The sequence below is a fragment of the Opisthorchis viverrini genome (genome assembly GCF_000715545.1).
Source record: "Opisthorchis viverrini unplaced genomic scaffold opera_v5_2, whole genome shotgun sequence".
Classification (NCBI taxonomy): domain Eukaryota; kingdom Metazoa; phylum Platyhelminthes; class Trematoda; order Opisthorchiida; family Opisthorchiidae; genus Opisthorchis; species Opisthorchis viverrini.
In genome coordinates, this window is record NW_008751658.1 from 1354802 (window position 1) to 1381859 (window position 27058).

The following is a 27058-nucleotide window of genomic DNA, read 5'->3' on the forward strand; positions in this document are numbered from 1 at the left end:
CTGCATAGGTTGCGCTGGTTTGGCCACGTGCATGCCGTCGATGTTATGTCGGCCTCAGCAGTTGGACTAGTCGGCACCTGTTCGGATGTATCATGCCACGGTTTACTCTTTTGGATTATCGACTGTCCTGAATTATACAAACGTTCCTTCGACGGTCGGTAGCGACAAACGGGCCTTACCACCGGCTATCCAACGTCCGTGACCTAAGTCTGCTTCTCCCAGGATTCTGATCACCCTTCCATTTGATCTTCGCGCCTACGGGGGATGGTCGTGCCTTCCTGCCCGACGTTTTCTGTGGTCCTCTCCCAAACGGCGGACAAATTTTCTTGGCTTCTCCTTTTCTCTCATAGCTTCTCTGGAGACAAGTGTGTCGTCCGCCACAGCTCAATTTCCTGGTCAGTTGGAAGGCGTTGATGTCGACTAAACACTGACATGAATGGGGATTTGCCTGTGGTTGGCTGGATTGACGCACGATGTGCTTACAACGTCGTCGGCAAGTTCACTTCCCAGTCACCATTGGCCGCCAGCCACTCGTTAATCGTATGATTATTTCGTTCAGTTAGGCCGTTTGTGAGTAGTAGGGTGCCGTCCTTAGCCGCTTGATGCTCAGCTTCTGCAAGGAACTCCTAAACTCTTCACTCTCTCAGCGCTCCTTTGGGATCATTTTTGGTAGTTCATGGTTGGCTACGATGTGGGGAATCGCCGATCCACTGATCGTCGCCACTCGTTGATTTGGCATGACTGCCGCCTTGGTCAACCTCGACAGGTGCTCTATCATCATTAAGACGCATTGACTTTCACTGGCTGTCAGCGGAAACGAACCCAATGACGCCAACGGGCCACAACTCACCGGTCGCTGATACAGGAATAAGTTCCATAGGGTAAGTTGCCCTTGTCGTATCCCCTTCCATCGGTTGGCACCGCTTACAGGACACCACATAATCCATCAACTCACTTATAATTTTTGGTCAGTAGACCATCTGTCTAATTAAGTCGTATGTCTTGTTGCACCCTGTGTGCGCCATCTCATGGCATTTGACGATCAGCCTCCATCTCAAGACGCGAGGTTTCACGGGCAGCATAAAATCCCAATCGGTGGCTTTTCCATATACACACAACAATTACGCCCTTCTACTCACAACGCACTGCTGACGTCACCTCAACTGGTAATGAAGCGTTTGCAACCAAACTGCCCACTTCAGTGAACAAACCAATTTCCAGTAGTAGCAACTGCTGATGTTATTGATAGTGCCACCGTCAAGGGAGTTTGTTTTGCATGTCAACACTCAAATATCCGCCACCCAGCGTCTCATGTACATGTTTCCCTGCCGTTTTCTTTTCTTACTTCGTGTCTGTATGAGGTCGGATGGTAGTTAAGTTGGGCGCTGGAGCCCACTTTCACAGCACGATGTGTACAGTCATCCTCCTGCTCTGACCTGCTTATTCAGGTGATTTCCCACTAAACGGGTAAGCATTGGAGTCTAGTTTCAGCCTTTTTAAAGCTCATTATTCTTGGCCTTGTAAGATTTTGAACTCTAGAATTCTGATATTCTAGGCCAGTGTGTCAACACCGCTCCTGGATTCTACAACTCCGGAACACCTGTGTTATGTTTTGCGTTTGCATATTTGCGTATTTTTCCTCTAGTAACTTAGTTTACGAGGTCTTTAGTCTTTGACTAGTCTATCAATATGCCAGTTGTTTATACTGCATTGCTTTAATTCGCAGATCAGTACATTCTGGATCAATGACCGAACCACAGTATGGACTGGCAAAAACAGCTAGGATCGAAAAGACGATGGTAAAAATCGATGAAGACTGACGTTCTTTTAGTGTATGAATCCTTCCACGTTGCCTGAAATCCCCGTGTATGAACCTACTGTTGAAGAATTCCAAAACTTCACGGATTGTGTCTCAAAAATTGAGGAACTTGGTGCCCATCACATAGGTCTCTGCAAAGTCATTCCTCCTCCTGGCTGGTCTGCCCGTGTCGGGGGTTATACGGATATTGACTCAATGGTTGTCGAAAAGCCTGTTTCACAGACCACGTTCGGTGGTCGGGGTGTTTACTTTCAAGTATTCGCAACTGTCCATCTCTACTCACCTTACAGAATATCACAGCAACCCGTAACTTAACATTTAAAGAGTTCAGTGAACTGGCAAATTCAAGTGCGCACTGTACGCCAAGCCACAGGGACTGGAGTCATTTGGAAAAAAAGTATTGGTCTTCCGTAGGTATCGGACGTCCTCTGTACGGCGCCAATGTCAGTGGGACTCTAATGAGAGGTCAAAGCGTGTGGAATCTGGCTGCGCTCGATTCCATGTTAAGTCACGTACTGAACTCTCAAAACGTAGTCATCCCCGGAGTAAATACTCCCTATTTGTACTACGGAATGTGGAGGTCAACATTTCCTTGGCATGTTGAAGATGTCGACCTGTATTCGGTCAATTATGTACATATCGGTCACCCCAAGTTTTGGTACGTGATCCCTCCTCCTTACGCGCGTAAATTCGAGGCATTCGTATTTGGTAAGTGCTTGAACTAATCTTGTTGAATTTTCAGAGTACTTTCGTTCTGATTTCCTCAATTGTCCCTCATTCCTCCGTCATAAATGTGTGCTTATTAGCCCATCAGTCTTAGCTGAAGCTGGGATACCGACAAGAAAAGTGCGATACTTACTTATTTGCAATCGATTTCAACTAGATGGTTCAAAAAAGCGGAGAATTCATGATCACATTCCCCTACGCCTATCACGCTGGGTTCAATTTGGGATTGAATGTTGCCGAAGCCGTAAACTTTGCCTTACCAAGGTGGCTTGAGTTTGGAAAGAAGGCGACGCTCTGTACATGCTGGGACGACACCGTACGCATCAGTATGGATCCATTTATTCGACACTATCAGCCCGAACAGTATGCTTCGTGGTTAAAGGATCCAGATTCAGTGCCACATCCCTTGGACGAGTACGATTTTTCCAAACCGAAGCTGTCTGCGCAGACGAAAACGCCCAAATCAGGTTGGATTTAGAGGCCTGTATCAAACCTACTCATTTTCTAGAGAATAATCAAGTTGTTCCATCTGAGGTGGACAGCATTTGTGCGAATAATCCCAAGACCACATTCAGGCGACAAAGAAAATTTGCTGTGGGTGAGCTGATGCTTATCGACTTGAGATATTCAAGACGAGGTTAGTTATTTTTCTTTTTTGTAGTAGGATAACGAATGTGTTGACAGCGTCTTATAAGATGATACTTGCCGTGCTTCGCAATTTATTGCAGAGGTCTAGACGCGCTACTTTACTGTCGCTGGTGTCTGAGCATTAGCGACCTGGAGGCATTTGTCCCTTGCACTTTATTTCGGTTTTTTACCTAGTGAGTACCGAATCTGAACAATATTTGCCTTGGTAGCTCTTCCACAAGTTCTTCGTTTGAGCCCAGTATTATGTCCCCGAAACCCAGCAGGAATTTACTGGAGTTATGCGAACATAAAAGTATGGCGATTTGGTTTCCCGTTATTGTCTCCATCACCACAACAATTCATCTTCCAATTTGCCTTTGACCTGCTGGTTGCATCTGCTATGTTCAAAATTGCCAGTGTCCTCAAAACAAACCATTCATCAGTTCATTTAATCAACTTTAAACCGTATATCAAGGGCACGTTGTTTCCATTTGTTATAGTTTCGACCACGCGTGAATCGGAGAGAGCGGGACGTGTGGCCCAGCATCGGAAGCGATGCAATAGTCCGTTAGTTCATATTGAGTCGGTCTAGTTATATGAAGAAGCGGGAACTTACTGAAGACGATAGCTTTGATACACGAATGCCATTGACTAAGTGATTGAGCCGCATGTGTCACTGGCATTAACTATTGATGATTTGAGTTCGGAATACCCATGCCAGGGAGACACTAGTTGTCCAATCGACTAAGTTTATTGAAAAGTGGTGTGTAAGGGAGCTGGTCCTTTGGTGTAGGACATACATTCCCAAACCAGCATAGCACATGAAGCGTGTGTGTCATCTATGGGGGGAGATCTACTTAGTAAGCCCATGTGACGTGCCTCAGCATCTCTATTCCGGTGTTCCCAACGGACCAAATGGTTAGGGGACATCGGTGACAAAGCGCACAGTTTTGTACATCTTCTTCGCGTTTCTCATCCACAAAGCGGTTTGGATCGTACCACTGCCATGGACAGACAAAATGACGTCACTCCGGCCCCATAGGTGTCGAAACTTTGCAAAAGCTGCCCCAACCTTCCTGATTCGAGAAGTGACCTCACCTCCAGCCACTCCAACTGGACTCATACAACTAACCAGGTCAATCAACTGACTTCACATCAGTTGGATGGCCTGCAAACATGGTTGTAGCACGAGTTTTGTAGCAGCTCTTTACACTTCGCAGGTGTGAAGCGTTACCAAGTCGTGCGAGGTCACTTAACATCACTTTTCCTCGAAGGATATGGACCAAGGAGGGCACTGTCGTCCGCGTACTTAATTTGTATGGGCTAATATCCCAGGAACTCTTCGATCTTCGAGTTTTCAGAGCCTGTCAGGGAATTTCAAACAGCACATCCAAAAAGTTGAAGTTAAGTAGTGAGAAGAGCACACTTGTCTTACACTACTGGGCTTGCGCCCTTAGTGAAAATGAGGATCATGGTTGAAGTGCTGCATTCCACGGACCTGCAGTTTTCGCCCCAAATCTCACGCCTTCGGGCTGTCAAACTGTTCATCAGTGTGTCACTACGTTCGAAAAGTGCGGGGAGGAGAATATCCGGGCCGCATGCCTTGAAACAATGTTATGTTGCGTTGAATTCCCCTTTCTCAAGGTATGCTGGTATTGATGTTACAGTGACTGGTGGTACTCCTCCGTAGACTGTATTGAAGAAGGCCACTTGATGTTGTTTATATTATCCAATACATAGCGCACTTGATTTATTACTTCTGATGGCTGGAGTTTAAGGAGGGTGTGTGTTTGAGGGGAAACGAAAAGCTGCAAAGTTGAATAGTACTACTCATGTCGAGGTCGAGGAAGGAGGAATATCTCAGATACCTGACTTCGAGCATTCGACACATAAGTCTGACTCGCAGGGTAATGAAAGTTTGTACTCATACCTTTGACTCAAAGCTTTCATCCTCAAACCAATGGGCAGTACTGTTTCTGTGGGACCCTATCCGGAGCCAATAAATCAATAGTGTAACTCTTCTGACTGCGGTGAACTGGCGTAATCGGAGGTGCGCTTAGTAAGAGATGGACGTCTCAGTCCTAATGCTGCTGTATACAACATGCATTTTGAGCGGTGTCAGGCTGTTGGTAAGTTTTAGCGTATTTCCACCATATTGGATAGTTCACCGGTGGTCACGATCAACCGTTGGGTGATCGAAGTTAGCCAATTTCAGTGCCAACCTTTCCTAACCCGTCCGTGGGGGAAGTTAGTATCGCTATCCCCACAAATATAAACATGCTGTTCATTTTGAGGGAAAACTTCACTAACTTGCCACTCACCGTACAGGATTATACGATCTTATCTCGAGACCACCTCTTACGGCGGTGGTCAACCGCACGTCCGCGCCAGTACCATCTTGTTGCTCTTAATACCCTAATGGATCACGTACCATACTGTTGCAGTTCGATTTGTCTGAACGATCTTCAATTTCCACCAGGATAGTTCACCGGTGGTCACGATCAACCGTTGGGTGACCGAAGTTAGCCAATTTCAGTGCCAACCTTTCCTAACCCGTCCGTGGGGGAAGTTAGTATCGCTATCCCCACAAATATAAACATGCTGTTCATTTTGAGGGAAAACTTCACTAACTTGCCACTCACCGTACAGGATTATACGATCTTATCTCGAGACCACCTCTTACGGCGGTGGTCAACCGCACGTCCGCGCCAGTACCATCTTGTTGCTCTTAATACCCTAATGGATCACGTACCATACTGTTGCAGTTCGATTTGTCTGAACGATCTTCATCTTCCACCGTAGTCATAGTGACCTTGTCGGTGCTCAGTTCTAAACATAGTCCGAAATCTTATGGTTGTTCTGTAGCATTGGTAGATGAAGTTTAAAAACGACGCAAATTTTCTTGCTGTGACACAACCACTGTTACGATCACAAATACCAGGTGACATAGCAAGAAAGGTGCACGCGTGACGGGAGGCAAAAATGACGATATAACGAGTGCTCAGTTCAGTTTACCATGATCCATGTACGCAAATTCGCAGCATATGGCAGCGAATATTGCGTGATGGGAACCGGGAATGTAGGAAGCCAGTGGAAACAAAAAGAATATTGGGTTAGTTATAAAAAAGTGGAACAGGACCATCAACGCCACAGTTTGCGTTACACCGTCATATTGATGAATACCTCCACCTATCAATGTAGAGTGGGTATCTGATAACTCAACGTCGCTGATAATATACACCGGTGTAGCTAGGGCCTCGCGGTCACTTTCTTCAGCACACAACACTGTGAGGTGATTGACAGAAGTAGCGTAGTGTATTTGGTGAATTTGCACCACTTCATCGGTCGCTCAAGCGGTTGATCTGCTGCCGAAACCCAATCGCTGCATTTCTTCTCTACTAATCGTGCGCGCCAATGGTACGGTAGCGTGAAACCCTGGGTGTCAGCAAACAAGCATTCTTACTCGGTTGGTAGTGTGAGGAGATTTGGGATTTTTGTGGAGATTTCGTGCTGTAAGTGAAACCAATCTATGCTGAAAAAGCGTAGACTGGCTTCACTTACAGGACGAGAACTCTTGCTCTGCCTTCAACACACAGTGGCCAGACAAGTGACACTGGACGCACTGCCGCGTTGTAATCCCCACCTTGTACCGACGGTCTTATATCCTGTCAACCTCAGAGTTCCTTAGTGTAAAGGAAAATTCAGCAGTTTTGGCATTCACTTCGTCAGCATCGCCATTTGACCAGATAAGTAACTTTGTTAACTATGCCTATTGGCTCTGATGTGGTGATAAACTTGCGTGGCTTTCGTTTTCTGATAGTACTGTGTGCCTTCAATGGGCTTCGTAACATTATTTGTTAGTTTCATATCTTTTATTCATATAGCACTTGGTCCATGTGGGGCGATATGGGCTGTACTCTCAAGCTCTATGGGGTCCTTCCCGAGAAGTTTCACATCGTGATTGGTAGAAATGACATTGTTTTTTTCCAGTAAGTAATCGGAGCACTTCGGAGTTGAAATAGAAAGGCGATAATGGATAGTCCTGATAAACACCAGTTTCGGTTATGAACTCAGAAAAATGAACTCCGTAGTTGTTGAAAATTGAAAATAGGATAGCTGTGACGAAAATGTTGGGAGCACTTTGAGAGACAGCTACTGTCAACAAACAGTGCGGACAACTGATCCAGACACTGCTTCTAGGTATGAGAAGAAAACAAATGTTGATGTTCGATTTATGTGTAATGGTTTTCGGGAAATTATCGCAACGTGAAGATGCTAAGCATCCGGGTCCAGCTAAGCAGTTCTTTGAAAGACTCCGTCTGTCAAAGCAATGGGTCTTACAACTGAGTTCGGATGCCTCTTTCCAAGTGGTAGCACCACTGACCACCATTTCTATTGGCCCGACCTTACGGAACAGTTGGACTACAACTTGATCGTTCCCAATCGCCTCCAATCTCCCATTTCCTGGGACCTCTAGGCACCACTTATCCTAATCAGTCTTGATACTCTGAGTCAGGCGTCGTTTCGGGAATTTCGACGAATCGCACTGTTTCTCCATTAGGGTCGCTTTCTCCTCCTGGACATGGGATACGGAATACTGTAGTGTGCACAGTTAAACCCCGAATTCATAACGTTTCAGCCGTGAAACAGGTCTTCATTCGATCGACCACTTTGCCTTGCATTTGAAAGTTATCTGGACGCTTGTTGTCGATAAATGGCTGAGTGTTGCAGGCAACGGTCTTCATCCTGGTGAAAGTCTTTCCTGTAGATCCCAGTGAAGTGAGCCTTAGCGCTGGCATGGACAACAGAATTATCTAAACCCCTGCCAAAAGTAGTATATTCTTGAAAATAAGATCGTCATCTCTGCCACGGTCGATGTGTCCGCTCTATTAGTCACAGTTGGAAGGGTGTCAAGTTAAATGATTCTAACATTAGCGCTTAAGTTGGGTTCTTGCGACAGACGTACAGCGATTAGTGTATAGGTGTTCGATGCGTTTTTGCTTTGATGCCTACCGATTCCTGTCACTCGAGTCACCATCCATACTAGGACGTCTGTGCATCTTGCTATCCGACGGACTCTGAAAATTTCTTCTTACAAGATGTGTTTAACAGTGTCACTGCTCTACCGTACGTACGTGCGTATCGAGGTAACGAATAAACTTCCGACTGATACACTCGGTCAGCCTTATTGCACAGTAGGAATCCACTTAAGCAGACCCTTTTCAGCTCTCAAACAACAATGCAACGGCTATACGATCGCGATGGCGGTGTACCGCTTTCGGATAACCCGATATGCGGAGTGTAAAACGTGTGGAAGTCCGGATCTGTTTGACTGCATCACCGTAGTAGGGTCTTGTTTTGGAAACAACACAAATCATTCCTTAAAGAAAGGATATGAACAAGGAATACTAGAATCCTGACAACGGACATGTCTATGTCGATCACAGTCCTTGGCGAACATTTAGTTTTCACTTCCATTAGTGGATGACTAGCGGTGTACGCTGGATGTATGGGGTTAGAAGCAATGTCTTACTGGCGGGGTAAAAAACACTATTGGAACCGGTAGGCAAAAGGGATTAATTATTGTTCCTACAGCGTGTGTTCAGCTGTTACTTTACGTGTCTCGGTCGAAATAGGTCTAGTTGACATACCCTACCTTAAGCCGTTAACTCAAAAGTCTGACACAAAGCAGTTAGAGAATGTTCCCTTATCTTGTCCGTAGCGTTCCGCTCAACGGTCTTAGCCACGAAGCAGCATTTTTCCTTTAGAGACTTTATCCAAAACGAACAAATCGATAACCCGACCAGTTCACTTGTGGGGGCTCGCTTAGCCGGAAGAACTATTGAGTTCTGCGCACAACAGATGCTTCTTGAGTGGTACCAGACGTTTCCAAAATGTGTTTAAACGTCAATGAATATATCTTTGCCTATCACGGTAAAGACCTGTGAGATCAGATGTACGACTTTTAGGGTCACTCCATCCTAATTGCTCCATCCTCGCTTTAGTAAATATAGAAGTACTGTTCTTCTGGAGGAAGAACGTCACCATTTTCGCACCCAGATCGAGGAGTGCAGTGCAACTATCCCAGACCGTCCTATAGTATGTGGTTTCGCCAGTCTTTTTACGGCTCCCTCGGCTGGTTTCACCATAACCTGTGATCGTGTAGTAACGAACATTTATGTCATTGGTTTCTATCGGGTATTGGTGGTGTCTGTTGACTACTTATGAACCCGTCAAAGTGGGTGTGTGTTGTGACCTGACTATGGAGTTGAAGGTATAGTAATTCTGCGTGAGGAAACAGGGGCGAAAATCTTCCATTCCACAGGGATTGTATACCTTGTTTCATTTGGTTAGCTTTTCCGCCAAGTAGAAACCAGCTAAAGCAAATGAAGCCCTCTGACGAGATGTCTGAGTGTATCAACCGTTTGATCTGACAGTTGCTTAGTAAATCTGGATCAGTGACTTTTTCGTGATGTTTTCTTTTGGGAAACGGATAAGGATTTTGAAAATCATGAAATGCCGCTTCCCTGAGTTCCGAATTGTTACCTCCTCTCATAGGACTATCACCGCCATAATCTCTGTTGCCAAAATACCCTATCCTCAGAAGGGTTACGCTTAGAGAAGGAGTATCATATTGTCTTCGGTCGATAGACATTTCAACGGTTAGTGACAGCTGGAGAAAGTAATTTGCCCTGCTGAATATCGTGGACCGTGGTGCGGTCTAACAATCACAAGCTATAAGTATCATCGATTTGGTATGATTGTGGACGAAGTCAAGGTTACTCCCTATCCTCTTCCTGAAATTCCGGTCAATTTGTGTAGCATCTTAACAGGTTATACTGAATGTGCTCTGTTGCTGTCATGCATGGATATCGGTATATGTTGTTTCTTATCTTGCATTTCAATATATTTTGTTCTCCCTTTTCAGGTTTTTTGAAATGTCGACTGCCTTTCCATATTGCACAAAACCCGGCTCTTTCAGCGCTCTGGTGTGGCGAATCTGCTGACTTGAAGGTTGAACGCTACTTCAATTCTTTGATCGGAAGTTACCACCCTTATTGTGCTGTCTGCTCGTTACTCTGGTCACCGCAAGTACGTAGACAACCTTCGTCTCTCTCTCTCTCTCTCTCCGTCTGTCAAAGCAATGGGTCTTACAACTGAGTTCGGATGCCTCTTTCCAAGTGGTAGCACCACTGACCACCATTTCTATTGGCCCGACCTTACGGAACAGTTGGACTACAACTTGATCGTTCCCAATCGCCTCCAATCTCCCATTTCCTGGGACCTCTAGGCACCACTTATCCTAATCAGTCTTGATACTCTGAGTCAGGCGTCGTTTCGGGAATTTCGACGAATCGCACTGTTTCTCCATTAGGGTCGCTTTCTCCTCCTGGACATGGGATACGGAATACTGTAGTGTGCACAGTTAAACCCCGAATTCATAACGTTTCAGCCGTGAAACAGGTCTTCATTCGATCGACCACTTTGCCTTGCATTTGAAAGTTATCTGGACGCTTGTTGTCGATAAATGGCTGAGTGTTGCAGGCAACGGTCTTCATCCTGGTGAAAGTCTTTCCTGTAGATCCCAGTGAAGTGAGCCTTAGCGCTGGCATGGACAACAGAATTATCTAAACCCCTGCAAAAGTAGTCATATTCTTGAAAATAAGATCGTCATCTCTGCCACGGTCGATGTGTCCGCTCTATTAGTCACAGTTGGAAGGGTGTCAAGTAACATGATTCTAACATTAGCGCTTAAGTTGGATTCTTGCGACAGACGTACAGCGATTAGTGTATAGGTGTTCGATGCGTTTTTGCTTTGATGCCTACCGATTCCTGTCACTCGAGTTACCATCCATACTAGGACGTCTGTGCATCTTGCTATCCGACGGACTCTGAAAATTTCTTCTTACAAGATGTGTTTAACAGTGTCACTGCTCTACCGTACGTACGTGCGTATCGAGGTAACGAATAAACTTCCGACTGATACACTCGGTCAGCCTTATTGCACAGTAGGAATCCACTTAAGCAGACCCTTTTCAGCTCTCAAACAACAATGCAACGGCTATACGATCGCGATGGCGGTGTACCGCTTTCGGATAACCCGATATGCGGAGTGTAAAACGTGTGGAAGTCCGGATCTGTTTGACTGCATCACCGTAGTAGGGTCTTGTTTTGGAAACAACACAAATCATTCCTTAAAGAAAGGATATGAACAAGGAATACTAGAATCCTGACAACCGACATGTCTATGTCGATCACAGTCCTTGGCGAACATTTGGTTTTCACTTTCATTAGTGGATGACTAGCGGTGTACGCTGGATGTATGGGGTTAGAAGCAATGTCTTACTGGCGGGGTAAAAAACACTATTGGAACCGGTAGGCAAAAGGGATTAATTATTGTTCCTACAGCGTGTGTTCAGCTGTTACTTTACGTGTCTCGGTCGAAATAGGTCTAGTTGACATACCCTACCTTAAGCCGTTAACTCAAAAGTCTGACACAAAGCAGTTAGAGAATGTTCCCTTATCTTGTCCGTAGCGTTCCGCTCAACGGTCTTAGCCACGAAGCAGCATTTTTCCTTTAGAGACTTTATCCAAAACGAACAAATCGATAACCCGACCAGTTCACTTGTGGGGGCTCGCTTAGCCGGAAGAACTATTGAGTTCTGCGCACAACAGATGCTTCTTGAGTGGTACCAGACGTTTCCAAAATGTGTTTAAACGTCAATGAATATATCTTTGCCTATCACGGTAAAGACCTGTGAGATCAGATGTACGACTTTTAGGGTCACTCCATCCTAATTGCTCCATCCTCGCTTTAGTAAATATAGAAGTACTGTTCTTCTGGAGGAAGAACGTCACCATTTTCGCACCCAGATCGAGGAGTGCAGTGCAACTATCCCAGACCGTCCTATAGTACGTGGTTTCGCCAGTCTTTTTACGGCTCCCTCGGCTGGTTTCACCATAACCTGTGATCGTGTAGTAACGAACATTTATGTCATTGGTTTCTATCGGGTATTGGTGGTGTCTGTTGACTACTTATGAACCCGTCAAAGTGGGTGTGTGTTGTGACCTGACTATGGAGTTGAAGGTATAGTAATTCTGCGTGAGGAAACAGGGGCGAAAATCTTCCATTCCACAGGGATTGTATACCTTGTTTCATTTGGTTAGCTTTTCCGCCAAGTAGAAACCAGCTAAAGCAAATGAAGCCCTCTGACGAGATGTCTGAGTGTATCAACCGTTTGATCTGACAGTTGCTTAGTAAATCTGGATCAGTGACTTTTTCGTGATGTTTTCTTTTGGGAAACGGATAAGGATTTTGAAAATCATGAAATGCCGCTTCCCTGAGTTCCGAATTGTTACCTCCTCTCATAGGACTATCACCGCCATAATCTCTGTTGCCAAAATACCCTATCCTCAGAAGGGTTACGCTTAGAGAAGGAGTATCATATTGTCTTCGGTCGATAGACATTTCAACGGTTAGTGACAGCTGGAGAAAGTAATTTGCCCTGCTGAATATCGTGGACCGTGGTGCGGTCTAACAATCACAAGCTATAAGTATCATCGATTTGGTATGATTGTGGACGAAGTCAAGGTTACTCCCTATCCTCTTCCTGAAATTCCGGTCAATTTGTGTAGCATCTTAACAGGTTATACTGAATGTGCTCTGTTGCTGTCATGCATGGATATCGGTATATGTTGTTTCTTATCTTGCATTTCAATATATTTTGTTCTCCCTTTTCAGGTTTTTTGAAATGTCGACTGCCTTTCCATATTGCACAAAACCCGGCTCTTTCAGCGCTCTGGTGTGGCGAATCTGCTGACTTGAAGGTTGAACGCTACTTCAATTCTTTGATCGGAAGTTACCACCCTTATTGTGCTGTCTGCTCGTTACTCTGGTCACCGCAAGTACGTAGACAACCTTCGTCTCTCTCTCTCTCTCTCTCTCTTCGTGCTTGCTTCTGTTGTTGGAGTCCTCATCCTCTGGACCCTTGTTGATAGTGTCTTGTCTGCTACCATTCCTAAGTTTATTTTGCCCCTAAGCAGAATTTCAATCATTGGACTATGCTCCTACGCCTTTTTTCTGTAATCCTGTAAACTGACCGATTATATCCTACTTTCTAGTTCTTCGCAAAACTGCTGTCATCGCCCCTTCCGAAATCCGTCCGGTTGACCAACGGCTCGCCCTTCATACCAGAAGTGGCTTACTTTTCGTCTGATTCAGGAGAGATACCGCTTCCTTTGCCCTCTGAACGTGACTGTCCAATTCTACAGTGCTCCAATTGCGCACTGACGGTGCATGCACGGTGTTACGGTGCTAGTGACGACTATCGAGTTTCGCCTGGCGACTCACCGTCTGCGAAGATGGATCGAAAATCTCCACCTCATTCACAGTCCAAACGTGACAAAGCTTGGATTTGCGATGCTTGTTCCGCTGATACGAGGCCGGTGAGTGGTTTTTAATCCGGCAGATGTCTCCTGCATTCTCAGGGCTAATCAGTATAACTCCAAATGCTCAAATGGCCGTAATTCTGAAATACACGCTGATTCGGAATGGTATCTTGTCCGATGTTCATTGAATCTCTCAGATAAACAATAGAAGTCAAATTTTCGCCTGTCGATCGGGAATCTTCTTCAGCCACGTGTTGAGCCAACATTCCCTACTATGCAATACCTTGAAAGTGGTCACTTCAGAAGACGTTAACAATAATCCGGCTTCATGAGACGTAAATCCAGGAGCACCAAGTAGGATTCCGTCCTCCTAAGGATGCCTTGATCACATTTCCACGGTGGTGCCATGCCTGTCATCGGTCAACAGTTGCGATTTTCTTTGGCTCCATAGACAAATCATTTCTTCTATATATACGTGGTCTTAGAGTGATGCTATCGAGTTCTCTAGACATTAGGTCGGACTTTGTTCAGTCACTTCTGACCGTGTAGGTTTTAACAACGCACTGTATGCCCTTGCCCCTTTGTCGTTCAGTTTTGTCGTCGATATAATCATGCAATGGTCCAGACTCCTGGTATTGAAATTACACCTGGAAAATGACTAGTAAATTTGGGCTACGCGGAAGTCGTTATCTTGTCATCTGACGCACTTCAGTTCACTCAGTCTACTTTGGAGAGAATTTCTTACGTATCCCACTGTGTCCATGCGGGTTTTGTCTTCAGTGTGACGTATTCTTTCAAGATTTTAGCTCCTCGTGTGTCTACCTGTGTTTACCCAACTAGGCAGGTACCCAAGCCGTGTCTGTATAGTGGCAGCGGTCCGCCGTTCACTGTAAGCGTTATCAGGCCGCGAACAACGCTTCCGAATATGCGTCGTTTATGACCTCAAAAATGAATCCCATTGAACTGATGTGCCATGTGCACAAGAGGACTGTAAGATTGTTCTTGCAGTGTGGTTTTCAAACTGGGCTTCTTCGATCTGAAGACATCAGGTGGTTTCAAGCGTCCAATCCTCGATGCCTTTACTGCTTGGCTGGCTGCAGCATGTTTGCAACGAAGAGGTGTGTAACTGAGTGTTTGCGGAAGAATCAAAATCACTAGAGCTCTACGTGAAACGCATCATGTATGGGGGTCTAGGCCCGACCTAAAGCCGTGGTGTTCGGGTTTGAGTACTGCAAGGATGCCGCGGGCTACACTAACTGGAACCTGAATCTATAATGTGCAACAGTGCCAAAAAGGCCAAAGAACAGACCAAGAGCAACGAGACGCCATACTACGAGTAATCGTGCTGCGAGGCTGTCTGGGGGGTATAGTCGTATTGTCCTCCACGACAGGAGTGTGAAGGTAGTCTGATGTTTCCCCCCAGGTGACCAGCATGTCCATATATATGGAAGCATCAATGCTGCCTTCCCCCAAAGAACGACAGGTTAGAATATATCGGCCCTAAAAATCGCACACTCCAATCGCCCAACGGTTGTCCGTGACCACAAGCGCATTATTCAGTACGGTCGAAGTGGGTGCCGCTCAAAGGGCATCTCCTGTGAGCAACATCATCAGGAGTGAGGCAACAATGCCGTGTTTAGAATCCTTCGAATCATCTCCGATCTCGGTCTAAATGGAATAACAGCAGCCTCAACCCATTCCCTGTTGGGTTTCGGTACCGGTACCAACACTCACTTGGCGTGATAAAGCTTTTGTGTCAAAAGCGAAACGTTGCCCAAATAAGAATTACCGATTGTTTACCAGACCCTTCTGAAACGACAGACATACTTAAGAATACACCAGATGTTTCTGGAATACATTTCAATAGCTGATTTTGACAGTAGATCGAATCGCATAGCTATTGAAGATAGTAAGGAACTCTTAAATTTTTAATAATTCGTTCATCCTGCAATTTGACTCAGTAATTGTTTGAAAGCGGAGAAGTACTGAGCAACTGTTTTATCCTTGGGATGGACCACTACTTGTACGTATATAGCGATTCCTTTGAAAGATTCGTACCCATGACCGTCCAGCCAGTAGTCGAACAGTGTACCAAGGGTCCCAAGACTGGATGATCGGCTCCGTGAATAAGTTACTCCATAACCGGATATGTTGTCACTCGTCTTTCGGTCATTCGACTTAAATGGCACTGTCTGACTTGATAAGATTGCCATTCGCACAAACTACACGTAGACGTTCAACTCACCTTCTTTTGTGTATAGCTGGTTGACGGCGAAAAGTGTATGCAACTTTGGAACCTTGCTCTCAGCGGGTTCGCACGTACATAACCTTGGAACTGGAATGGACGTGATTAGGACAAGTAAATTAAAAAGAGCGAAATTAGTAAACGTAAACTGCACTGGATTCAAATACAAGTAAGACCGCTTCCACAACCAGCATCTCAGAGATCCGAGCTTGTGCATCCATAGTTTCAGGTGAATCCGCTCGCATTTACCCAATACTGCCTTCGATCAATGGAAAATGCTCGTACCCGTCAAACTAAATATCTGGAAAAGTACATGTTAACCGTATGGTGAAATCCTGATAAAGTACAAGACGTGTATTCATTAGGCAAATTTAGTATTACAGGGATTTCAGTTTTGATTAGACAGTCAAGGAGTCGGATGCCTAGCCCTCATTCAGTATCAGTGCACGTTGCAATGCATTTATGTTCTCCCCAAGTAGGTTCATTCTTTTGTTTGCTTATAACACAGGGACATTCGAGTCCGTTTGCTCTATTTATCTGCACCCTAATTCCTCATTTTTAGTCGTGTATTCTGTGCTACATGAGAGGCGGTGCAATTAAGCGACTTGCCAATCCTGTCAATAAACACACGGGGCGCCCGTATTGGGCTCATATTGTTTGTTCTTTGGCGAACCCAGAATGTCGGTTCGTCAGTATCGTCGAACGTTTGGCCGCCGTTTCCGCGCAGGCAGTTTCACGTGCTTCGATGATTGCAGAGAAGAAGCCTGTGGATGACGTCGCTTCTACAGGAAAATTTCCCAGCGCTTCTCAGGCACCAGCTACTTCCGACGCCCGTAACTCGTTACCAGCCTATTCGTCGTCGACCGCTCCAGTGCGTGCTAATGTTTGTGGTTTGACGTCCAGACCGCGAAGACAACCATTGACGCGGGATATGTATTATGATCATGATGAAGAGTAAGTGAGTCGATTGCATGCCTTTGTTTCAACTTGCAACGCAACATTTTTAATTCACCTATATGTTTCATTCTTTGCTTCCTTTCTTCGTCATTTGAGTTTATACTAATTTGGTTGGCTAGCGCCAGCACGAACTCTTTTTTACTTGGATATGTCTTCACTCACCGGGTTTATTGTACGCTTTACGGCATACAAATTGATCCTAACCAGCTTTTGTTTGGAAACGGATGTAAATGGATCGGAATGAGGTCGCTTTGTTGGAAGTTTGCCAGATGCTCCAGCGCATCAACAAGCGATCGGCCTTCATTACGTCGTGAACTTGATATCGAGCCCTGGGGCCCAAGTTTTATTCCACCCGTCCAGTAATGTCCCTAATCTTTGTCGCTGCAGTTCACGCAATCAGCGCTTTCGATTCGATTCTGTTTTGCGCGCTTTGTACGTATCGTATTACCTTGTCTATACAGTTCTCCATTGTTTTCGGTTTGTTTACTTCAGCATGCACCACTCCACTACCGACTTCGAAAAATCGCACTCTGAAGGAACAAAGCGCTCTTTTCGTGTAAGCCCCACAAGACCTCGAGCTCGATTTCGCGGACGACGTCCACTTTCCTCCAGACGTACGCAATCGTGTTCGGCTTCGAAAAGCACTCCTGGTGAGACAGCCGAAATTTGTTGCGTTTGTCTCTTACCTTCTCGTGGTTTCCTACGAATGGCCTCTTGTTGGTGTCGCACATGTTCCGCTCGCTATCATGTCACATGTGCACAAATGGCGGGCGTCATGATTGGCACGGATCTGTACCCGAATACGTTCTACCTGGCCTGCGATTCCCATCCGAGTTCAAACCCTTTTGTGAGTGATGTTTTGTAGTGTTCTTGGTTAGCCATTTTTGTGACGTAACTCCAATAGTTCTGCTGCCATCCTCTCCTGGCTTCCCCTCTTCAAGGGCCGCCTCTGTGGAATAATTTGAGTGGTATAAATTAAAGTATATTTGTTTTGATGAACGTTCGTTTCGTTTCAATTTCGTATCTACCTGCCTATCGATTTTCGGCTGTACCCATTTCAGTTGTTGAACACCAGCTTCAGGAGCCGGTCTTTTTTCACCCTAACTTCATCTACAATGTGAGGCACATCAAATGGCAATACGTGTCTGGAGTATTCTCTTACCGAACTCGGCAGCTGTTTTGAACTCTGGTATGTTCTCGATGATGGTGGTCTCATTCGACTGCTTCGCACATGCAATGTGCAGATCTAATCGATCCAACACAGTGGCAGTCAGGGAGCGGCAGATAGCTCAGTGGTTAAGGTGCGGACTTTCTAACCAGGAGGTTCGTGGTTCGAACCCGACATCTTCAGCTCTGCTGCTCCTGTCTAGGATTGGGCGACCTGGTATTATCTCAGCCCTCGTGCTTCTTCGGGGCGGCATTGCAGCTGGGCACCGAAAGGGTGCTACGGCCTAACCATCATGATTTTATTTTTTTTGGCGGTCAGTTAGTGATACATGTTGTGGACTAAAGGCTAGTGTAAAGCGTTATTCATATAAGAGCGGAGCGTGAACTGCCGCGTGAAAATTAGGTTCAATGAAGTCGTCCATTCGGATTCGAACAAACAGCTGATGCTGGTGGTAGCGTTCGAGATGGCAGACACTTTCCCGGTACTCTGCGCCGGTCAGTAATTTGGTATACCCTACGTTATCTCGAATGCTGCATAAACATAATTTTATCCCGTGAAGTAAAAGCGTTCACTTTTACTTTCTGCTGCTTCAGTATATGGCAAAAACCCTAATGCAGAGGTCAAGTAGCCCGAAGGGAGGCAGCGCAGCAAACTCTGTTTGGAACATCGATTACTATGTTCGTTGGGTCCAATTTGGTATCCTTACAAGCTGTAACTTATGGGGCGCGTCCTCTTGTGCAGAAAGTTGAGATGGGCCCTTGGAGAAGAAAAGAAGTCATAAATGATGTGGAATCGGGCTGAATCCTGTGAGCACGCGTGACGAGTGTTTGATGGTCTACGTGCATTTCTTCCCGGACAGCGTAGGGTTTGAACAGTTACACATTCGACATCGGGAGTTGGTAACGCCATCGAGCTGTGCAACTGCATTCACTACTAGCAAGCGTTGAATAAGTATCGTCTGGACTGGAGCTGTGCCAAGGTTTTGTGAAAAGTTCGGAATTCGGAACCTGGTACGCCGGATCAAGTACTTTATGCTCTTGTTCAACCTATTGACCTGCTGTCATTAACATAGCGTGATTATGGTTTATGCTTGGGCGTATACGGAGAGTAATCAAGTGCGTGCTACATCCTGTGTTCACAGCTTTCTTCCATACTTCGCAAAAGTTCACTGACCCTGTCAGACTGTTGGCAGTGATTTAAATGAAAGCAGGCACCTGAGTATCCATGGGTGCCATTACCTCAACATTCCTTCAAAACTGTATGTGGATTTGTTATGCCCTTTGCGTATGGTTATGCCACGCGTTTTGGTTGCATCAAACAATTTCAGTGAGAGTTATTTTTTAAATCTCGTTTCCCTATTAATGGCCATTCATTTAACCTGTTGTGCTTTCCTCTCGCGCTTAAGATACATGACCTCTCGGATAACGACCTCGTCATGCCTGGCGACTCGATAGTAGTTCGACAACCTTCAACACCACCGAGCTTTGTTCCCGCTGTCGCTGAGCGTCTTGTTACTCCTCGGTATTGCCGAATCGCCTTCCCCGACGGAACATTCTCTACCGATACTCCTCCCGAATATCTGGTCGTAAGTTCTGAGGCCTGTTTTCCACCTCCAGTCATCTATCTCTCAGTGGTAAATCTTCGGTGTCGCCTGAATGAATGTCTGGAGATGTCATCACTTCGGAATGATTGTAGTAATGTAGCACGAAGTCTGTTCCTTCACAATAGGGTTTTCAAATAAATCATGGGTGTACGGCCGCGAAGCATCGCTGTTGAGCACTGTCATGCTGTCCGTGATGATGATGAAATCTTCGGTGAGCATATCACCTTGGGTTTTTATTATTACGAAATAGATTCTGTCCAGCCCTATCTCATTAATCTGTAACTAGCGTTTTTCAGTGCTTCATGGTGATTTTGACGTAAAAAAGTCGCAGTTGTTGTTGTCCAGCCTATTTCACATCACCAAACGTGCGTGAGGATTTTGTCAATATGTCTCCATCGTAGAAGGAGGATGAGGGATCCCAAAGAAGTTATCTTATGTGTGTTTGTCTGGTCAACAGTCGAGTTAGCCCTCAATCTAGTATGCCGGTTCATATGCAGTTTACGGTGTCACCTAGGTGGAACTCCCGACTTCCTGATTTGGGACGTCAGTTTTGTATAGACGACCAGAAATCCCCATGGGGCATCGTCGTTATCACTTTCGCATTTCACTCTTTGGTTAGTATTTTGCCCCCATCAATAAGGTGTTTTCGCTGACCGTGAATATGGTCGACAGCGTCTCCATCCGCGAGTGTCATTCACATTTACTTATCTCTGAAATTCATTTACTTCGATCAGCGAGTGGGAGCATATAAGGTTGCAAATAAATCGGGAAAATGGTTTCCTACTGTAATATTTATCATTTACTGCTGGAATAATTTTCATCGCTAGTTGTAGACTCCCGCTGTCCGTTGATCTTTTATTCCACCTAATTCAGGGCCTCAAGTACTCTTCACAAAGCACCGTGATTTTCTCTGAATATCTCTCTCAGCCTAAGCTTTCAGTTCTATTCTCACCAACTTCTAAGCACACTCTGGACGTCTCTATTTCGGAGTTTTTACACCACTATTCACGCACTATTCTGTATAATCGGAGGCCAAAGCAACAGCTCAGGTGTACTTGTTTACAATTGCAGGAAATTCCCTTGGTAACTCTGCTGCAAATATTCTTTGATTGAACTATATTGCTTGGTAACGTTCTCGTCTTACAAGTTTTGCACATTTGTTCAGTTTCTGCATTTTTACGCACACCCCTTGGAGATGACACACGCTTGTGGATCGCATGGGTGAATGTTGTTCGTCACACACTTCCGCAATGTTGACCTTCAGGGATACATGAGGACAGCTTCGGATGGCTGCTAGGATATCACTCGCCACGGATAACTGAAAAGGAGACACTTGGGTTGATTGAATACTTGACCTGGTTTCCTTTATATATATATATATATATATATATATATATATATATATAATATCACCCACAGAGACAGCAACATCAGTGTTAATACTGAAGCTTCACTAGCCTACTGCAGCGTGTACTATCCATCGTTCTAGAGTTAAATGTTTGGGAAATCAGTTTCCTAATACATCTCACAGTAACACGATAGCGGATGACGGAAACCAGCCTTACATTATTAATCCAAGAATTGAAGAAAGTAGAAAATCTGGAGTCGTCATCGGTTTCTTGACAAGATTAGGACAATTTGTGCTCCCGCTCGACGCATTGTTTGGTGTTGGTCCATCCGATCAAGCACAATTCAAGCATCTACAATCTTCTGCTATAATTTTTGTCTATTGAATTATCTTGTCCATTTGTCCTCCATGAGTCTGTTATCTATTTCACTAGGATATTGACTGGCGAACCAATGGATTTCCTTCAAAGGGAACCACTGTTAAGGTGCTGTGGGATGACAATGTTGAATATTCTGGCACCTTTCAAGGCACAACTTCAGAACAATGGGAGGTTAGTACATTCACTATTCTCACTATTAAGTGCCTATTTCGCTTACTTTCAGAGCATGTTTTGTAGCTAGGTCTACTCGAAAGTACCGTAGAATAGGCGCGTCCTTAACATCACGTATCGGAGTGTATCTCATAAAAACTTGGAAGCTTACAGGAAGTATGCGACATGCATGAATTGAGGTGTCATGCCCACGAGGTGGCTAAACGGCCAACAGCATTCAGCAGTTGGGCGTCTAGGAGTCTGCAACAATGTTATGCTAATTTCAGCACAAAACATTCCTCCCGACTTTTCACTCCTGTCCTTGTTCTACTTCGCGATGGAACTCCTTATGAAGGAGTAAGCTTACTCCCAGTACTCCAGTACTTACTTACTTACTCCCGTACAGTATGCAAACGGCATCACGTTAACTCCGCGTAAACAGCTTAGAACATTCATCTGAAGAAACCAACAATATTTTCTCTTCGCGAATCATCATCATCATCAAAGACAGCAACATCAGTGTTGACACTGATGCTTCACTGCTGTACAACCATAAGGGAGGGTGGAAGACGGAAAACGTGAAAGTGTAAGGAGGCGTCAGCAGTAGCATGTTTTCGCTTACCCGCCCTGCTTTATGCAGCAAGTAAGGTGACCAGGCTGATGCTACCACGTGACGTCCGATGTTGCATGGCAGTATTGTTAGTTGTGAATGTCATGGTTGTACGAGGGCTGGGATACTGCCAGGGTGCCCTCAACCAAAACCTTAACCGCAAGGCAACGATGTTGGGATGGAAATGCAAGTACATTATCATTTTTACGGAACGCGGGACCACACATGTTCCAACGCCGAACGTGGAGGACCAGGAGACTGTGTTCGTCAGACCTCTACCCATTGATCAGCCTTGTATGAGAGAATCTGAGTGTCACGCGGACCTCAGTGGGTCGCCGAGGTACAAAAACTGCCTCAATATGGTAAGGTCCAGTCTCTTCGTGACGGCTCTTCACGAAATATACGCATTTATGCACCTATTTGAATTTAAATGGACCTCTCGTTTATGGTATTCTTCTCAATGCGCTGCACATTGGCTGCCTCATGTTTGAGTTAATGCGATATTCGAGATATCGCAGTTTCCTAAATCTCCTGCTCACGACCAGTTTTACCAATTATATAGGCCTATTTCCCGAGTTTCCGTCTAATCTTTATGCTCTACTCGAACCTAAACTGTACGCAATTCGCGGGGTACGCTCATCTACAAACTAATTTGCTCTTAGCGGGAGACTAGGTGAATCCAACAGAACCTCTCCGGTTTGTGGTATTCTTCAAGTGGATGCTGTTCAACAAGAATTGTTTCATTTTTCCTCAGGTACGATATTCAAGGTATCGTAGTGTATTTTCTTGCCGGGAAGTGCAATTACCTGATAAGCATCAAAAAGGGTAAAGTATTCAGCAAACTGATGAATAGTATGTTCCGTCGAAAAATACGCTGCGATATCTCGAATATCATACCAGCTGAGACATGAGATGGCCTTTGCGAAACACAGTATCACAAACCAGCTGGATTCAGTCGAGTCTTCTGTTAAAACTGAATTAGGTCGCAAGCGGATCGCAAATGGATCGTTTTATTCCCGTCTGTTGTATGTTTTACGTGCCGTGCATCCAGTTTACCTTTATAATTCTTCGGACGTCAATGATAGGTTCGAATGGACGATGGGAAGTTGACAACCTTGTCTCGTGAACAGTTTTATCTCCGACCCGCAGTCCAGCTTCAAGGTTAGTGTATACGTTCCCGATTGTTCATTTTTTTATCCACACGGTGTATACGTCCCGATTGTTCATTTTTTTATCCACACGGGCACATCTCCCCCTTAATGAGCCCCGATGTTCTCAAGTCGTCTTCCTATGGGTCAGTACCAAAATTGGTTTTGCTGTACGTCCCTTTTTGGAGAATGTGAATGTGTTTGTCTGCTTGTAGAAGGATCTTCCTTTATTGTGCGTAGTTGACTATTAGTGATAAAAACAAAGGAAACAAAAAATCTATTGCCAACTGATTCCACTCATCATATTAGGGTCATGGTTAACTAACAATATGTTGATCAGTGATGATATCCTTTACGGAATCGTGACAGAAATGAATTCTTAGGTTGGAAAGCTGAACTGGAGCATTAATTAGTCGTAATTGTCAAAACCCCTTGAATCCGTATCCCTCAATTTTTCATATGGCGCTTCTCTTTTGTGTTTTTTTAGTGCCCGCCTCACAAATTGATGGAGTTAAACCGTCAACAACCTCTGGCTCAATGCTTGCTACCTTGTTGAACATTCAGATGGATGAGAATTGAGTATTTGTAAAGTGTAACAATTTATTGTAACTTTTTTTGTTTCTGCGCAAACATTTCCTTTACTTTTCATATCAACTGTGTAAATGCCTTCGTCAGCTTCCAGAAACGTTAAACTTCTTTAACCAGTTTCACCCTTCTTGGTTTCTCCAAAGTACCTTGTCAGCCAGACGTGACTTCCCTGATAATCCCCAATCGCGAGGGATCGCACGAAGCGTTCATGACAGGAAGCATGGGCTGTATGGATAGTCCAGGTTATATGGATACGCCTTTTGGCATGTCCACCGAGCTTGGGCTATTTGGCATTTAAGCTAGACTGTTTGAAGCCGAATTTCATCAGATTTTGTGGGAGTTCCCACACAGTGACTGAACGCGTTCATTTGGACGTCGTTAAGCATGAGGGTATAAAAGACCTTGTGCTCGATTATTATCGTGCACGTGCTATTGGTGAACCACCATGATGACATTAATTCCTCATTTCAGTAGAGGGTCATCACTGACTGACAGTTTGAAGTATTGAGTCCTCGTGATTCAATCAAGGAGCATAGGGGGAGATTGCTGCTGAATTTCTGACACAATCAGGGTCCACTTCCCCTGTAATTTACTATTTTAATAGTAATAAAGTATCCACTGTCGTCAGTCGCCGAAGTGAAACATTTAAAGGTGAGTAGAATGGTACCCAAGGTGGGAAAACGCGTTAAGGCGAGTTGTGATCCGTGCTGGACCTTGGAACTGGTCCTATCCCGCAACGATCACGCATATTCTTCAGTTTTGACTACATCGTTTTACCTAAGTAGGCCATAAAACTGAGTGGACTGCTAAACTTTTCAGTACGTATGTTTCATCAATGCGCTTGCTAAATAACCGAACAGCTGCTTCCACCTACAAATACAGCACTTCGCACAGGATAGTTCGAATACTTCCTCCGTCTTTGTCCCTCTTTTGGATGTTCAACGTGACTGCCCACCTTGTTGCGCTTGATTCTGCATATTTTTCCACAACACTGTTGTATGTACTTCATAAATGCAGCTTTCTTGTGCCCAGTTCTCCGGAGATTTAGTCTATTTTAGCCTACTTCGAGTGCAACGGATCAGGTTCTGTGGCCATGAGCTTTGTGGGCCTCATGGTTTCATCCGTGGGTCGCCACTGCTGGGCGATATCTGTCTACAGTTTGGAAAATCAGACTGGCTGTTAATGGACCGTTTGAAAATTACTGTCTTATGCAATTATCCCTTGCTGAAATTAGGAGTTGCGTCTGTTGTGCAGTCGAAATACATATCTCTGTACTGCGCAAAAAGTGGCTTGTTAATCCTCCTGATATCTAGTGAAAACTGGGAGCTGGGTTTCTTCCACTTGAGTATCATATAAATACTCAATACCGCTTTAAGAACGGCTGTACCCGAGCCACAAGGTCTCAAAATCTATCTGAGAAACCGACACTTCTGAAAAAATCATGGTTTCATTTCTTTGGGCATGGCATCTCAGTGAGTAGCCATCCTCCTAGAAAACGGAGGCCCTCTCTGAAAAGTTTTGATCGATTGAGGTTCATCTGCAGCGCAGTTCGAGCAAACCGCTAAGGGTCGAATTCGCCGTCATACGGAACGTCGAATCTGTGGATATGCAACCCTTATCCGAAACCAACCCTTATTGCTAGCTTTCTGAAATGATGCAGTCCTGTGGAACGCGTGCTAATTTAGGAGCTCTTTTTAGACGCACTCCATTCCCTCTCCGCAGATGGTGATAGTTTGTAATACAAGATGGGAGATTTCTTTTGTTTTTCACACATTCAAGCTGGGAACCCGGTGACCAGAACATAGTTTTGTCTGCTGAATTGTATCGCAGTGATATCGATCCAAATGGAAACGTCCCTCGCATCCGTCATGTACAATTAAGCAATCCTGGAACGGTTAGCAATTTCCATAAGCTCCCCTAAAGTAACACTATTGGCCATTCGTGTTCCGTAAGCATTCTGAGATACTGAGAAGCGGGTTGGCTTTTACTCTTAACATAATATTTCATTTGAGGCAGTGTGACTGACTCAAGGGGCACCAAAAACGAGCGAGCAGTGCGCATATTCAGTAAATCGAGTGAAACAGACCAAGCTTCCACTGATCGATGATACCACCATCTTTTACCCGGGATACCTACTGGCGCACACGTCAATGTTGCATTGTTCATTAACATGGGTGTAGCTTACGAGGTACATTCAATGGCACCATTAATGGGATTTGAGATTAGGTACCGCGGGGCCTAGTAGATACTCGAAGGCCACGGATACAATGAGGAAAGAAGGCTTTTTCATATATTCCGCTCAAAAGGTCTTTTAACCATAGCTATTGAAAAGTAACTGCGTGCTGCGATCACTTAAACGTTTTACGTTGCACGAACTCATTGACAACTAGTGAGATCAATTTGAAAAGTACGCCACGCAGTGCAGCTAACGCTTCTACCCGTCTTGTTTATCGTTTAACCTATAATTGCAGTAATTCCTTTTTGTTGAGAACATCTAACGGACCAACGAATATGACTCGTACAAAAAACTACACGGAATTCAATCTTCTTCATTATGGTAGGCCTAAAATAGGCACAGATTTGCCGGAAGATTATCTTCCTCATAATACTGTCGTCGTTTAAATTAATCGAAGTACTGTTTTTCCATAATGACAAGTCTGGCAACAATGGCTTAGATGTCTCTTTTGTGAAATTACATTGCATACCCGTCATACCGCGCCGAGATGTAATCAGGAGGCGAAATGGCTCAGAGGTTAGACCGCGAACTTACTGACCGGAAGGTCCGTGGTTCGAACCCAACCTTGACTTCCCATCTCATGGCAGCCTGGCAGTATCCCAGCCCTCGTGCTTCCTTCGAGTGGTGTGGCAGCTAGACACCGGAAGGCTGTAACAGCCACACGAGATGTAATCAGACGGTGGTTGCATATAAGGGGGATTGGCGACTACCTGGACGACATAAGTATTTTGAAAATCGAATCGGCATTTCAAAACGTCGAACTGCTTAAAGCAGGTCTAGCGAGACTGTCTTGTTTCAATCCACGGAGAGCGGAAGGCTTCGTGTTTCGCTCCGTTTAACCATTGCAAGGTATCCATAAATCACAGGGTCTACTGAGTGTGGCCGGTCGACACCGAATTGCGTGCCTCAAGTCCAATAATTCGGTATTTCCTAAAAGTCCATGAATGAGTGGTGCAGCCGCTGTTTTTTTGAACTGACCTTGACGTTTACTATTCGTTCGGGTTGTAGCACATAATACCGAAATTCTGATGACAGTTTGCGGGCGCTCTGGATCGTGACCTTGGG

General features: G+C 45.0%; 1 protein-coding gene across 1 annotated transcript; it reads left to right on the forward strand.

Annotated features, from left to right (window-relative positions):
* Positions 1-1236: 1236 nt before the first annotated feature.
* T265_00193 (hypothetical protein) lies at positions 1237-23840 on the forward strand (the record flags this gene model as incomplete). The annotated part of the gene is made up of 15 exons (XM_009163901.1): positions 1237-1361; positions 1727-1799; positions 1832-2074; positions 2110-2527; positions 2562-2665; positions 2703-3012; positions 3066-3182; positions 12915-13078; positions 13295-13618; positions 16369-16760; positions 17256-17610; positions 19337-19516; positions 21316-21432; positions 23107-23182; positions 23657-23840. The coding sequence occupies 15 exons, from the start codon at positions 1237-1239 to the stop codon at positions 23746-23748; spliced, it is 3090 nt and encodes a 1029-aa protein (XP_009162165.1).
* Positions 23841-27058: the final 3218 nt, after the last annotated feature.